The sequence below is a fragment of the Pinus tabuliformis genome, chromosome 8, assembly GCF_031772625.1.
Source record: "Pinus tabuliformis cultivar Carrire ecotype Pingquan chromosome 8, CPIR1, whole genome shotgun sequence".
In the NCBI taxonomy this organism is placed as follows: Eukaryota; Viridiplantae; Streptophyta; class Pinopsida; order Pinales; family Pinaceae; genus Pinus; species Pinus tabuliformis.
In genome coordinates this window covers 1282606848-1282621527 of record NC_142294.1, presented here as the reverse complement: position 1 = coordinate 1282621527, position 14680 = coordinate 1282606848, and the positions used below count along the sequence as shown (strand labels likewise).

Here is a 14680-nt window from a genome sequence, read left to right as displayed (position 1 = left end):
TTCTCTTTAAATTTCCAGCACCAGGAAAATGGTGTAAGTTCAACTGCCTCAAATTGTACAAAAAATAATCATATGACCATGATGAGATGGCTTGCAAGAACACTATCCAACTGCAAGAGTTGATCACGTCTAATTCTTAGAGTCTTACCTTAACAATTTAGAAATGATTAGTGTTGAATGCTTTGGACCTCTGCTTTTTGTCTAAGTTGCATGGAAATGGATACTATCCACTGGATTTTTTGAAAAATCAGTATTTGGATACGGGGATATGATATATAAACAATATAAATATAAAAAATACATGAACTGAAAACATATAAAATTTCAGATTCTGAATATATTTTGCTTTAATTAGCACTTACAACTTCATAAATGCAAATGGCTATGAGAAACTTAGCTCTGTGTGTTTGTGATGGTGGAAGGGGCTATTCTCTAGGCAAAAGTTAGGGTTTAAGGTTTTTTACTTCACTTTTTCATCTTTTATTGTATGTTTTTAAATGTGAATACCTAGTAGTTGCTGAGGACTTTATTTGGTGGTTGGGAGGAGGGGAAGAGATACCTGGGAGAAAAATTTCTCTTTGAATTCCCACACCTGGAAAATGGTGTATGTTCAACTTCCTCTAATTGTTCAAAATATACTCATATGAAAGTGAATGAGATGGCTTGCAAGAGCACAAATTTATTCTTCTGGACACTATCCAAAAGCAAGAGTTGACCATGGCTAACTCTTACAGTCTTGACTCTTAACTTTAGAGTTTAGAAATTATTTGCTTACCTGTGCTTTTTGTCCAAGTTGCTTATAAATGGATACTGTCCACTGGATTTTTTGAAATGTCAGTATTTGGATACAGGGAAATGTTATATAAAGAATATAAATATGAAAAGTGCATGAGCCGGAAAACATAGATAATTTCAGATTCTGAATATTTTTTGCTTTAATTCATGCATACAAATTCATAATTGCAGAAAATGATGAGAAACTTAGATTTGTGTGTTTTGGATGGTGGGAGGGGTTTGTTGGTCAATAATTGTCATTGATGTCAATATGAGCACTGATGAAGATATGATGACATGGATAATTGTTGAAGGTCACACTTGGAGTCCTAATGAAGAAGCCCTTGTCCTAATGAAACCCTAGCTATTTGATGTCCTTACTCTTGATGAAGAAACCCTCCCTTATGTCTAGATTCATGACACCTTGCTCTACATGAAGAATCCTAAAATCCAAGGTCTGTACTACAATTCTTGGACTGTCATAAAGAAAAATACTTTTGGTAACGTTTGAGACATCATATTACAATGACTCTTTCACCATCTTGTAGAGGGCACCTTCCCCTTTCCAATGAGCCCTTACTCATCATCTAACTCCTCTTAATCTAAGAGAAATTGATTTTTTTAGATAATATAATATATCCTTATTCCAGCCGACTTAAGCCTACCTGAACTGTTGGCATCACCTCTAAAAGACATGTCACTTCATCTAAGGTCAAATTTGTATAAATAGAGCATTGAACTCTTCATTTCCATCATCAACTTTCGGTGAATATCAATACAGGAATACAGAAGAGGAAGAAAAGTTCACAGCTCGTGAACTAAGGAGGCCGAGGACATAGAAGTTTGCACTAGTTAATCTCGGACCTAAAGGAGCAGATCTCCTACTACAGAACAGTAAACTAAAGGAGCTCGGATCTGCAAGATTGTTGAAGGCTCGGATTGCTAGAGTTAAATATAAAAGGGCTTGGACAATCTTCTCTAAAAATCTGCTTGGACCAGTAACATTATACTGTAAAGCTGTGACATCTGTGGCTCGGATATACTTCTCTGAAGGAAACTGTCACCTGTGAGAATCTCGTATACCTGACATAAGTTTTCAGAACAGACCTGTGGAGGAGGCCTAGCCTAAGGGTTCCGACCTGTAGAAGGTGTGTATCATGGCTCCGATCAGTGATTAGACCTCGGACTATCACTTGTGGAGTCTGCCTGGGTGGGTTGGACTTGTGTAAAGACTCAGCTTTACCCTCAGTACCCTCGGCCCTTGACTGTATCATTTCAAACTCGGTTTCAGATTCGGATACTTGAAGGATTGCCCCTCGGACCTTGAATTACAGAGCTACAGCAACCTGAGAAGAGAAGACTCGCACCCTGAAGAAGTAAGTTAGACCTGTGATTAAGAAGCTCGGATCTGTGGTGGTGTCTCAGTCATACAAACGTGCGACATTACACCTCGGATAGTGGACAGTCTTCTATATTAATTCAGACCAGTGATCAGTTCTGTGATATTTCTGAAGTAGATTATAAGCTAAGATTGGAGCAAACTTTGGACAGTGTAGCATATAACACTTTGAGCAGTGTAGTATTTGAAGCTCTTGGAGAGTGGGTAAATTGAAGTCTGGTGCAGTCTTATGGAGCAGATGTTCGACTATTAAAGTAAGTCATTCATACATTCTATTTGTTAAAAATTTGAAGGTTTGGAGCCTCTAAAACAAGGTTGGAGCCTTGAGGAAGATAGGGTCGGAGCCCTAGAGGTTGGAGCTTCATAAAAGCTCAAGTTGGAGCTTGGTAACAGGTTGGAACCTTGTAGATTGAAGGGTTGGAGCCCTCATCATCATTTTACTCAAAATTTTGTAAAAAGAGGATTGGTGTCCTCACTTGTTCTTAATTAATATTCTTATTATTTATTTTTCTGATTATAATTGTGAAGAATCTTAACTGTTAATCATAACAATTCAAAAGAAATACTGGCGGAAAATCTGAGTGAGTTTTACCTCACTTCACTCGGCAAAATTTCCGCTGATCTGGCACAAGATTGGCTAACCCCGGCTATTTTTGTGCTGGCCCTGCGTAGGCTCTGCGTCACCTCTTCTGCCCTCTGTGTCAGCTATCTCGACTGTTCCGGCTGTTCCCGACAGTTATGGATTCTGCGTGACAGACAACTTTTCTGCTCTGCGCTGGCCCTTCTGGCTCTGCATCAGGACTGCGTGGGCCCAGACTGGCCCTGTGTCAACTCTCCCGGCTACTGCGCTGCCTCTCTGCAAGCTCTCTCTGCCTCTCTGTTAGTGTTCTCCAAAAAGTTCTTCTCTTGGATTCTCATTGCCCCTCTGCTACTGAATGATCACCTAGTTCGAATTTCTCAGCTTCCTAGTCCTAGAAATCAAACTCTAGATCAATTCTCTTTGTGTGTGTGTGTGTTTCTCAATGAACCCCAAGCCTCCTTTTTATACTTTTCTCGTTGAGACTTCAATAACCGAGAGTAAGTCTCTAATCAACGACTAAGATTAAAACATGACTTGATCTGCCTTCTAGATCATTCTCACCCGTCTTTTGATCAATACCCATTAATATTTTAATTTTCCTAAGTTTAGACTTAGGAACCCCATTAAAAATATTAATTATTTTAATAAAATACAATCCGGGTGGAATTTCACCAAACGGTTTCTGGGTTCTTTAGAACTCATGTGCCTTAGCCTCTGCACCAATTTTCATTTCTAGAGCACATTCGATGCTACCAAAAACTAACACTCCCTCTTAGCGAGGAAGGTGCTCTAGCAACAATGTCCACCTGCATGCTGCTCTATTTCTGAAGCACCTCCTTTCTGCACTTTTGTTGTTGCTGCTACTGTACTGCTGCCCATGACATTGCCACTGCCACTGTTGCATCTGTACTATAGCTCCCTCGCAAACGCTTCATCTGCTATGCTGCTGGCACTGTCACTGCTAACACTGCATCAGTACCGCAACTCAGTTGCTGAGAGAAGCAACTAAAAAGCAACTAAAAAGCATCCAAAATTCATTGATCTTAACTGTGTTCAACATAATACAATGAATGTTGGAATCTGACTGCTACTAGTTTCTAACCCTTTGAATCTTCTGCGCTGCTACTGACTACTGCACTGTGCCAACTGCACTACTGCCAACCTTGCTTTGTGCTGATTTGTGTCTGGTCCCCAGCTACTCCATCTGTCCTCCAAACACTCCACTACATCATCTGACACTAAGTCCATCTCACTACCGCTGAATCTTGGGCTCCCGTAGCAAAGAATTGATCCAAGAGGTGGACTCCTCAAGGATCCTGCCCACATGTAGTCCTCCCAACTACAACTCAATATTGCCTCATCTCCCTCCTTGAGATGCGTGGGCACTCATGCCAAACTCATCCTCGTCAATCTTTGCTGAAGCAGCCTTAGGATCATGTTTCTCATCCTTGTCCTTTTTCTTCAAAGGACACTGGGATGCATAGTGGCCCAACTCGCCACCACTAAAACATTTCACCTTCGAAATTCCCTTCCTTTGCTTCAGCTTCTACTGTCCCTTTGATGCAAGAGCTGCGTTTTCCTCCTTCTCCTCCGTCTTTGAGCTGCTCCCACTGCTACCACTGAGGTTGACCTTCACTAGGTCCCTCCTTAACTCCTCCTGTTGAAGAGCTACCCACATCTCCTCCCATGAAGGTAGTTTTTCTCTGCCCAATATGCTTTGGGCGAAAACTTGCCATTCATCCGAGACTCCATTCAGGGCTATCCTCACCATCGCGGTTGGCTGAGGAGTGGACCCCACTGTAGCAAGCTGGTCTCTAGTGTCCTGAAGACGCTGAAGATAGAGGTTCACCCCTCTTCCTTTCTACATCAAAGTCTGCTGCAACTTCTGCTCCAAATACATTTTGCGCTCTTCAGAAGAGCCTTCATATAGAGAAGACAAGGCTTCCCACATATCCTAGGTTGTATCCTTGCCCTGCAAGTGTGAGACCACATGATCTTGAAATCCATCGAGAATGGGCCTCTTTGCCTTCCCTTGCTTGGCCTTGTATTTCTTCAATTGATCGTTGTTAACAGGAACAACTACAACACTATTGACGTAGGCCTCGAGATCATATTCCTCCAGAACAACTAAGATTCTGTTCTTCGGACTTCCATATGACATAGTTGGAAGCTCCTTCCAACCTGTCTTGATCTCTGAGCCCATGCGATGCCATCTCACCCAACTGTCAAACTGACTCCTCTAGTCATTGCTTAGCACTGCTCAGCTGCTTAGCAAGTGAGAAATTCGAACTTTCTGGTGGAAAGCTCTCTGAGGAGAAAAATTCCCCTTCTACGTGTCTTCTTTCTTTTCCAGCGAATTTCTTACCTGGCAGAAACTGCGCCCTTCAAGCACTGCACTGAGGCTTTGCGTCACTCCCTCTGCCTCTGCAAACTCACGAACTGGAAATCGTACCTCTCTATCATCTCACTCAGAGAGAGATTTCCTCGTATCTGCTTCCCGGCAAGGACTGCGCAATCCCTTCAAGGGGATTCAAATTGCTGCCAAGTGCAACTTTCGGCCTCATTGCTCAGCACTGGATCTTCTCTTCCTGTTTCAAAATCAATCCTCTGATAACATGTGAAAATTCCTACATTGAAGGAACCCCTACTGCAGCAAATTTGAATCTACTTCACCTACTTGATTTTTAACATATATTAACCAGGTTATTCTTCTGAATACTGAAGCAAATTACTTCTGCAGCCTACACTCATTAAATGTTTGATCTCATGAAACAAAAAACAGAAGAAAGAACAAGATACATAGGACACACTTATTTTTGGACACATTAGTCCCTGGAAAAACCCAATGCGGGAAAATTGGTGCAACAGTTCTGAGTGTTTATTATTATGCAGGAGAAATATCTGAATACAAATCTAGGATGCTCATCTAGCAATCTTTTACAGAGAAAAATACTGGTGGAAAATCTGAGTGAGTTTTACCTCACTTCACTCGGCAGAATTCTGGCTGATTCGGCACAAGACTGGCTAACCTCGACTATTTCTGTGCTGGCTTTGCATAGGCTCTGCTTCAATCTTTTAGGCTCTGCGTCAAACCTGCATCATTTCTTCTGCCCTCTGCATCAGCTATCCCGACTATTTTGGTAGTTCTCGACAGTTTCGGCTATTCCCGACAGTTTTGGATTCTGCGTGACAGGCAACTTTTCTGCTCTGCGTTGGCCCTTCTGGCTCTGTGTCAGGACTGCGTGGGCCTAGACTGGCCCAGCGTCAGCTCTCCCGGCTACTGCGTTGCCTCTTTGCAAGCTCTCTCCGCCTCTCTGTCAGTATTCTCCGGAAAGTCCTCCCGGATTCTCACTGCCCCTTTGCTGTTGAATGATCACTTAGTTCGAATTTCTCAGCTTCCTAGCCCCAAAAATCGAACTCTAGATCAATTCTCTCTCTCTCTCTCTGTGTTTCTAAATGAACCCCAAGCCTCCTTATACTTTTCTCGTTGAGATTTCAACGACTGAGATTAAGTCTCTAATCAACGGCTAAGATTAAAACATGACTTGATTTGCCTTCTAGATCATTCTCACCCATATTTTGATTAATACCCATTAATATTTTAATTTTCCTAAGTTTAGACTTAGGAACCCCATTAAAAATATTAATTATTTTAACAAAATACAATCCGGGTGGAATTTCACCAAACGGTTTCTGAGTTCTTTAGAACTCATGTGCCTTATCCTCTACACCAATTTTCATGGTTAGAGCACATCTGATGCTACCAAAAACTAACAATGATGAGGTGAGTCATGAATTTGCTCAAAACATGTTGAAGGAATTTGAAATGTCTATGATTGGTGAATTATCTTACTTTCTTGGATTTCAAGTAATTCAAACTAAAGTAGGTATGTTCATATCCCAAGAAAAATATCTTAAAGACATGCTTAAGAGATATGGGATGGAAGAATGTGCTCCTATGAGCACACCAATGACTACAAATTGCAAATTAAGCAAAGATGATGAATCCCCTTCGGTAGATGCAACTCTTTACAGGTCAATAATTGGAGCTCTTCTATACTTAACTGCTTCACGACCCGATATTATGCAAGCAGTAGGAATGCTGGCAAGAGTTCAATCTGCTCCTAAGGAATCCCATTTGTTGGTTGTGAAAAGAGTTCTCAGATATTTGAAAGGTACTCCTAATTTTGGCCTATGGTATCCCAAGAGAACAACCCTTACCGTGATGGCTTACATCGATGCTGATTGGGCTGGAAGCATAGACGATAGAAAAAGTACTAGTGGAAATGCATTCTTCATGGGAGATTGTCTTGTATCTTGGCTTAGCAAAAAAAATCTTCTATATCTCTCTCCACTGCTGAAGCCGAATACATAACTACTGCAGATTGTTGTACACAAATACTCTGGATGAAGGAAGCACTGAAAGATGTCAACGTAGAAACTAATCAACCTATCATTATCTATTGTGACAACACCAATGCCATCAGTCTTTCAAAGAATCCGGTAATGCACTCAAAGACAAAACACATTCCAATCAAATATCATTTTCTCCAAGAACAACTTGCAAAACAGAACATCACATTGGAATACGTCAATACAAAGGAAAAAATTGCAGATACCTTCACAAAACCCCTACCACGAGAAGCATTTGAATATCTTCACCAAAAGATGGGGGTCATTGCTCTTGCATCACATTAAGACAACTCATTAACAAGGGTAGGTGCACCATGATAGGGGGTGCAGTATGTCAAGAAGCAGTTTGATAGGGGGAGTACTTGGACACCCCATTTGCCATTGATGTCAAAGGGGGAGAACATGACGGAAGAAGAAAGAATATTTCCATCAATGACAAAGGGGGAGATTGTTGGTCAATAATTGTCATTGATGTCAATATGAGCACTGATGAAAATATGATGATGACATGGATAATTGTTTAAGGTCACACTTGGAGTCCTAATGAAGAAGCCCTTGTCCTAATGAAACCCTATCTATATGATGTCCTTACTCTTGATGAAGAAACCCTCCTTTATGTTTAGATTCATGACACCTTTCTCTACATGAAAAATCCTAAAATCCAAGGTCTGTACTACAATTCTTGGACTGTCATAAAGAAAAATACTTTTGGTAACATTGGAGACATAATATTACAATGACTCTTTCACCATCTTGTAGAGGATACCTTCCCTTTTCCAATGAGCCATTACTCATCCTCTAACTCCTCTTAATCCAAGAGAAATTGATTTTTTTATAGATAATATAATATATCCTTATTCCAGCCGACTTAAGCCTACCTGAACTGTCAGCCTCACCTCTAAAAGACATGTCCCTTCATCTAAGGTCAAATTTGTATAAATAGAAGATCGAACTCTTCATTTCCATCATCAACTTTCAGTGAATATCAATACAGGAATACAGAAGAGGAAGAAAAGTTCACAGCTCGTGAACTAAGGAGGCCGAGGACATAAAAGTTTGGGCTAGTTAATCTCAGACCTAAAGGAGCAGATCTCAGACTACAGAACAGTAAACTAAAGGAGCTCGGATCTGCAAGATTGTTGAAGGCTCGGATTGCTAGAATCAAAGTATAAAAGGGCTCGGATATACTTCTGAGAAGGAAATTGTCACTTGTGAGAATCGAGAATCTCGGATGCCTGAGATAAGTTTTCAGAACAGACCTGTGGAGGAGGCCTAGCCTAAGGGTTCCGACCTGTAGAAGGTGTGTATCATAGCTTGGATCAGTGATTAGACCTTGGACTATCACTTGTGGAGTCTGCCTGGGTGGGTTGGACTTGTGTAAAGATTCAGCTTTACCGTCAGTACCCTCGGACCCTTGACTGTATCATTTCAAACTCGGTTTCAGATTCGGATACTTGAAGGATTGCCCCTCGGACCTTGAATTACAGAGCTACAGCAACCTGAGAAGAGAAGACTCACACCCTGAAGAAGTAACTTAGACCTGTGATTAAGAAACTCGGATTTGTGGTGGTGTCTCAGTCATACAAACCTGTGACATTACACCTCGGATAGTGGACAGTCTTCTATATTAATTCAGACCAGTGATTACTTCTGTGATGAGAAGCAGACTTGAAGTCAAAGTAACTACATCCTTTGAAGCAGCCCATTGATATTTCTGAAGTAAATTATAAGCTAAGATTGGAGCAAACTTTGGACAGTGTAGCATATAAAGCTTTGAGCGGTGTAGCATTTGAAGCTCTTGGAGAGTGGGTAAATTGAAGTCTGGTGCAGTCTTATGGAGCAGATGTTCGACCATTAATGTAAGTCATTCATATATTCTCTTTGTTAAAAATTTGAAGGGTTGGAGCCTTGAGGAAGATAGGGTCGGAACCCTAGAGGTTGGAGCCTCATAAAAGCCCAAGTTGGAGCGTGGCAACAGGTTGGAGCCTTGTAGTTTCTAGGGTTGGAGCCCTCATCATCATTGTACTCAAAATTTTGTAAAAAGAGGATTGGTGTCCTCACTTGTTCCTAATAAATTTCTTATTATTTATTTTTCTGATTATAATTGTGAAGAATCTTAACTGCTAATCATAACAATTGAAAAGAAATACTGATTCACCCCCCTCAGTATTTCCAACAGGGTTATTTTCTAGGCAAATGTTAGGGTTTAAGGCTGTGCACTTTGCTTATTTATTTATGTTTTTTAATGGTTTTTAACATAATCATGCTTACAAATTCATAAATGCAGATGTTGATGAGAAACTTAGATTTGTGTGTTTTGGATGGTTTGAGGGGTTATTTTCTAGGCAAATGTTAGGGTTTAAGCCTTTGCACTTTGCTTATTTATTTATCTTTTTTAATGTGTTTTTAACATAATTATGCTTACAAATTCATAAATTCAGACAATGATGAGAAACTTAGATTTGTGTGTTTTGGATGGTGTGAGGGGTTATTTTCTAGGCAAATGTTAGGGTTTAAGGCTTTGCACTTTGCTTTTTTATTTTTTATTTATGTTTTTTAATGTGTTTTTAACATAATTTGTTTTTTGAAGTATCCACCAGCTTGACATTTGGCAAGTTGGAACCAGATATAGAGCAGATCCTCTGGTGCTTCCAAATCAGAAATGTTTCTGGATTCAGATCCATGGACACATTGTTTGAAATTCTTAAGCCACTCAAAAAGTTTCAGAAGTTATAAAATAGTACACGTTGCATCACAGTCATAATAAGCATGAAGGTAGCATAACCGGATCCCTTTTTGAGAGTGGTGTAAGATAGGAGTTCCTTGAAGTTTTCCATTCCTTACCTTTCGAGCTGTTAAAATCAAAATTTCAGTCCTTTGTTTCCTCCAGTCACTCCCATTACCAAACTCGTTTTCTTCATACCTGAATTAGCTGGAGTTTAAAATATCAAAACGTTCATCTATTACTAAGACAAGCTAGACAGGAAGACATTGGTTCAATACCCAATACTTTTTCCTGAGGATTTTATTTGATGGTTCGGGTGAGGAGAAGCGGAATTTACCTAAAATAATTCTATTTAGAATTCCTGCATCTGGAAAAGTGTGAAAGTTCAGCTGCCTCTAATTGCATTAAAATATAATCATATGAAAGTGGATGAGATGGATTGCAAGAGCACATATTTATTCCCACAAAAACTAGACAGTAGTAAAAGTTGACTGTCTGTAACTCTTACCTTAACAATTAGAAATTATTTGGTTTGATTTCATGGGACCTCTGTCTTCTGTCAATACCATGTTTGAAATTCTTAAGACACTCAAAAAGTGACAGGAGTCGTGAAACAGAACACGCTGCATTGTGGTCATAAGTTAGCTTGAAGGGAGAATAGTTGGATTCCTTTTTGACAGCAGTTCTGTTAGCCTACAATGCTTGGTAAAGCTTGTTGTCTCAGCCTTGTTTGTTGTCACTCACTGTTCGACTCCAAGCCAGGAAAGAACTAACAGACAACTATCAGTGATTGACAGCACTGCAGATTACTCCTGATGACAATGGGGATCAGTGGGATTACTCCATACCCTCTGGTCCTTTTTTAGTTTCTACTCTCTTCTACATCAATTACTAATTTTACTTCATTGTATATCAAAGGGATTATGTTCTTGATAGTTATAGTTGGTGTCATGTAATCTTTTAGGGTTTACATTCTTTTCCTGGTAAACCCGTTTATTTTGTAGTTTTCTTAGGTGGAAGATACTCTAGGCCTTCTTTTTACTACTATTTGTGGGTGCAGTTTCGAGTTGCATTTGACCTATTTTGGTCATTCACAGACATTAATATAATTTCTTTATTTGTTCTTTCTTTATCAACTTTCTTCTTCTGTCCATCCTTGAAGGAAAGTCGGTGGAGTTCTCTCAATGTATGTTATAATGGCTTTCAAGTAAAATGTAAAATAAAGAGATGGACACATTCATTATGGTGGACCGTGGGTGACATTCTTTAATTTTGTTGCTCTTATATCTAAAGTTGTTCTTGATCATAACAACTTCCTTCTTCTGTCCTCTTTGCTTGAAGGAAAATCAGTGGAGTTCTAAATTGATTTATTGGCTGCAGACTGATATGCCTTTTTTTTCTTTCCTTCACTCTTTTGGCTAATGGTTGCTTTTGGAATTCTTTTCTGAGATATGTGTCTCCATTGCTAGGATTTCCGCTGTGGGAGCAGGATGAAGATGCAAGGATTCTTCGCATTGGATTTGTATGTGGGGATCACCTCCTTTCTCTTGAAAATGGTTTATTCTAATTTTGTGTCTTCTTTCCCTTTAGGTAAGGGGGCCATAGAAATTCCAAATAGCAATTAACAGAACTTAGTATTGAGTATTTGGTTCTCCCAATTGAAGTGGAAGCAATTTTCAGTAGCTCACGATTTGTTCCCCATCAAATTTGATTGTATTTCACTGGTATGCCTGAACCTATTTTTGGGGCAAAGTTTAAAGAGTTTTATTTTAAATGTGGACCTTTTTTTTGAGAAATGCTGTTAATTTTCTTGAAACTCTGCACACTGCCTAGATGAATTACTGAAAACAAGGCAACTAAAAACTGAAACCAAGTTTAACTTTCACCAAGATATAGAGTTTCTTAACATTCAACATGCAGCGGAAAATAATCGATATAAAAACACATGCACACAAAATTGACACACCTGTTTTACCTAGGAAACCCAAACGGGAAAACCTGCTTTCTTTGTTGTGGTCTTTTATTGATTGTTCTTTGAGCAAATGGATCTATTACAATTCACGCTGCTACTGCAGCCAGCAATTTGTCATTGAGAAAGCGTTAGGCTTCTCCTCACTAATCTCATCTCTACAATTGATCTTGACCTGCCTTGATCATTGCTCTCGGCCATGCACGCAATTGTTCTCTGCTTGAGATAGTCTCGACCTGCTCTGCGAATCCTGATCCCCTTGCTCGACAATCCTTGCGCTCCTTTGCTCCTAAATCTGTGCGCACTCTTGCTCCTCAATAATGCACATTCCACACAAAGAATGATTATTTATCTTGTGCCTTCGTCCTTCTTTGCCTAGTAGAGTTCTATGCATGCTAGGAGGCCAAATTTGATTAGTAGTTCACACTAGTGTCACACGTTTCCTTAAGTTGTGATTGCGAGTTAATTGAGAACTCAACTCGTTCTCTCTCCAATCAACACCGAAGTCTTAACTCATTCTAACTGAACTTGTCACTGCCAACTCATCTTGTAGTATAAATGAAGAAGACTCCAACGAAATGAAGTTCCAACACTACGCATGTAAACTTGATGACATTCTAGTAAACTGGAAATCAACTCATCGTAACTGAAGTCTATCTCATGAATTCACATTCATGTGAGAGAAAGACTAATTCATGGTCTTCACTAGCTAAGGCACAAGCCAAAAGACCTTCCATTGCTACATTTTCAACACTCCCTCTTAGGGAGGAAGGGATTTTGTACAACTCCCAAGTTATCTCTAAAAAACACAAACTTGCCTTTAACTAAGGCTTTCGTCAAGATATCCGCAACCCGGTCATCTGTTGGAACGTACGATAGCTTCACTATCCCTTTCTGCGTATAGTCCTTGAGATGATGATACTTGATCTTGATATGTGTTGTAGCTCAGATTGTATAGGCATGGTGCGACAACGATTCGGGTTGGGGGCTGTCACTCTGATCCCCGACCTCTCCGTTCTAGCTATCTCCCAACAACAGGCTATGGGGGTAGTCCCTATGGAAGATGGAAATGCAAAACCTATTGGCAACCAACAAGTTCGGGAGACATGATTGAATGGCATAGCCACTTGGTTGATTTTAGCAAGTTACGAGATTAGATTGAATTATTTATGAGATCAGTGCCTTATGGAGTCAACTATTTGCTTTAGATCAATTAGATACCAGGTGACCGGATGAACAATCGTTGCTTAAGGAAATTTGTTGATAGGTTCTTCTTGGAGGATTTATGTTGAGGCAATTTGTTGGGTTTATTAGCAATTTATATTTGTAAACATGAGAAATAATTCTTCAACACAACATACGTATTGTACAAAAATAATAGACAGACAATTAATTGCAACTAACTTTATTGTCACAATTATATCAAGAAAAACATGCTTGTGACCAAGGTTACTTGGGAGTGGGAGCAAGGAGTGACATTTTCAAAATCTCCCGGTTTGGGAGCGAATCAGCAACAAATTTTTATATAATATATATTTGATGCATATATGTCAACAAAAGCCTGTAGAATGATGAATTAGATATAAAAAGCATAAAAACATGGATTAAACCATATAACATCAATCATCTAGAAGTTATAATCTTCATCAACCACGTCCACAAGTTACAAGTTCTCATTTATATAACATGTAAGGGTTCACATAACCAAAATAGCATCAAGTGCAATCCATCTCTAAATCGAAAATACATCAACAAATAGGCTCTAGATGGCCTCTAGCATCCAAAAAAATCATGCTACAATAGATAGCTACATATCATCAAAATCATTGCCTATCTTGGGATCTTTGTCATTAATATCACCCTCTAAGCAATTAACATAAGATAGAAAAAACGTAGCATGTCAAGTCAAGATTTTGTTTGAGTGATGGGTACATTTTTAGTATGGTCATGATAGAGGAGTTCGACAACCAATGTCACTAACATCAAGGTGCATAGAGGGTTGGTGCTCTTGAATAAATACGAGTTCCATACCCTAGTACATGACAAAATCAAATGGAAACATTGCAATCCCGCAAAACTTGAAATCCTGAAAAACTGATAAGTCTACTGGATTTTGAGTGAGATCTAAACTTCTACTTTCTCCATATGAAATCCAATGAGGTCGGAACCACTCCCGAACATCCTGACCCATTTCATGGTAATGTTAAAAATTTAAGTAAAATGATGAAAATGAAAGATAAAGGAGAATGTCACTCTTACATTAAGAATTTAACATTACCATGAAATGCATATCAATACTAGGGCCATAGGCTTGAATATTAGGTTGCCCTACTTAAAAGCTCTTGTTTCTTTGAAAAACATTTATGTATGGAACATCTTTGAGACAAAAAATTTGCAAATAAACCAAGGAGTGAATTTTTTTCCGGGAGTGTGTAATGTTTCAAACTAGGGAAAATAGTGCTATGCAAAGCAAACAATTAAAACAATACCATAAAATTAAATCAGACCATTAGACCACAAAATTGGCAACCAAACTGCTATGTCTACTCATTTTATTAAATGGGAAGAGGTGTATAACAAGGTGCTGGAATGTGTGCACCTGGGCTTGCTCTAGGCAAGCTAGCAAAATCCCAAAATGAACAATGGAACACCCTCCTCAAATCTGTTGGTAATCCGGCCCAAGAGTTGCGTTGTTACTGCCCAAAAAGGTGTTGCTGCCTAAAATGATTTGCTGTTAGAGCCTTCTTTGTTGCTCTGAAAATTATAGGAAATTAATCACAGCCTCTACGCAAGAAACCCAAAATGACCCTTGAAGGAATT

General features: G+C 39.4%; 1 protein-coding gene across 7 annotated transcripts in view; it reads left to right on the top strand.

The window, feature by feature from the left end:
- The window catches only part of LOC149240092 (prolyl 4-hydroxylase 1), a 419466-nt gene that overhangs the window by 123038 nt on the left and 281748 nt on the right, over positions 1-14680 (top strand). For 5 of the 7 annotated variants that reach the window (XM_089373625.1, XM_089373626.1, XM_089373624.1 and 2 more), the window contains one exon: positions 11361-11413. The exons of the other annotated variants lie outside the window; for them this stretch is intronic. In XM_089373625.1, coding sequence (XP_089229751.1) covers positions 11361-11413 — 53 coding nt within the window. The remainder of the gene's footprint in view (positions 1-11360; positions 11414-14680) is intronic. 7 annotated transcript variants of the gene reach the window in all.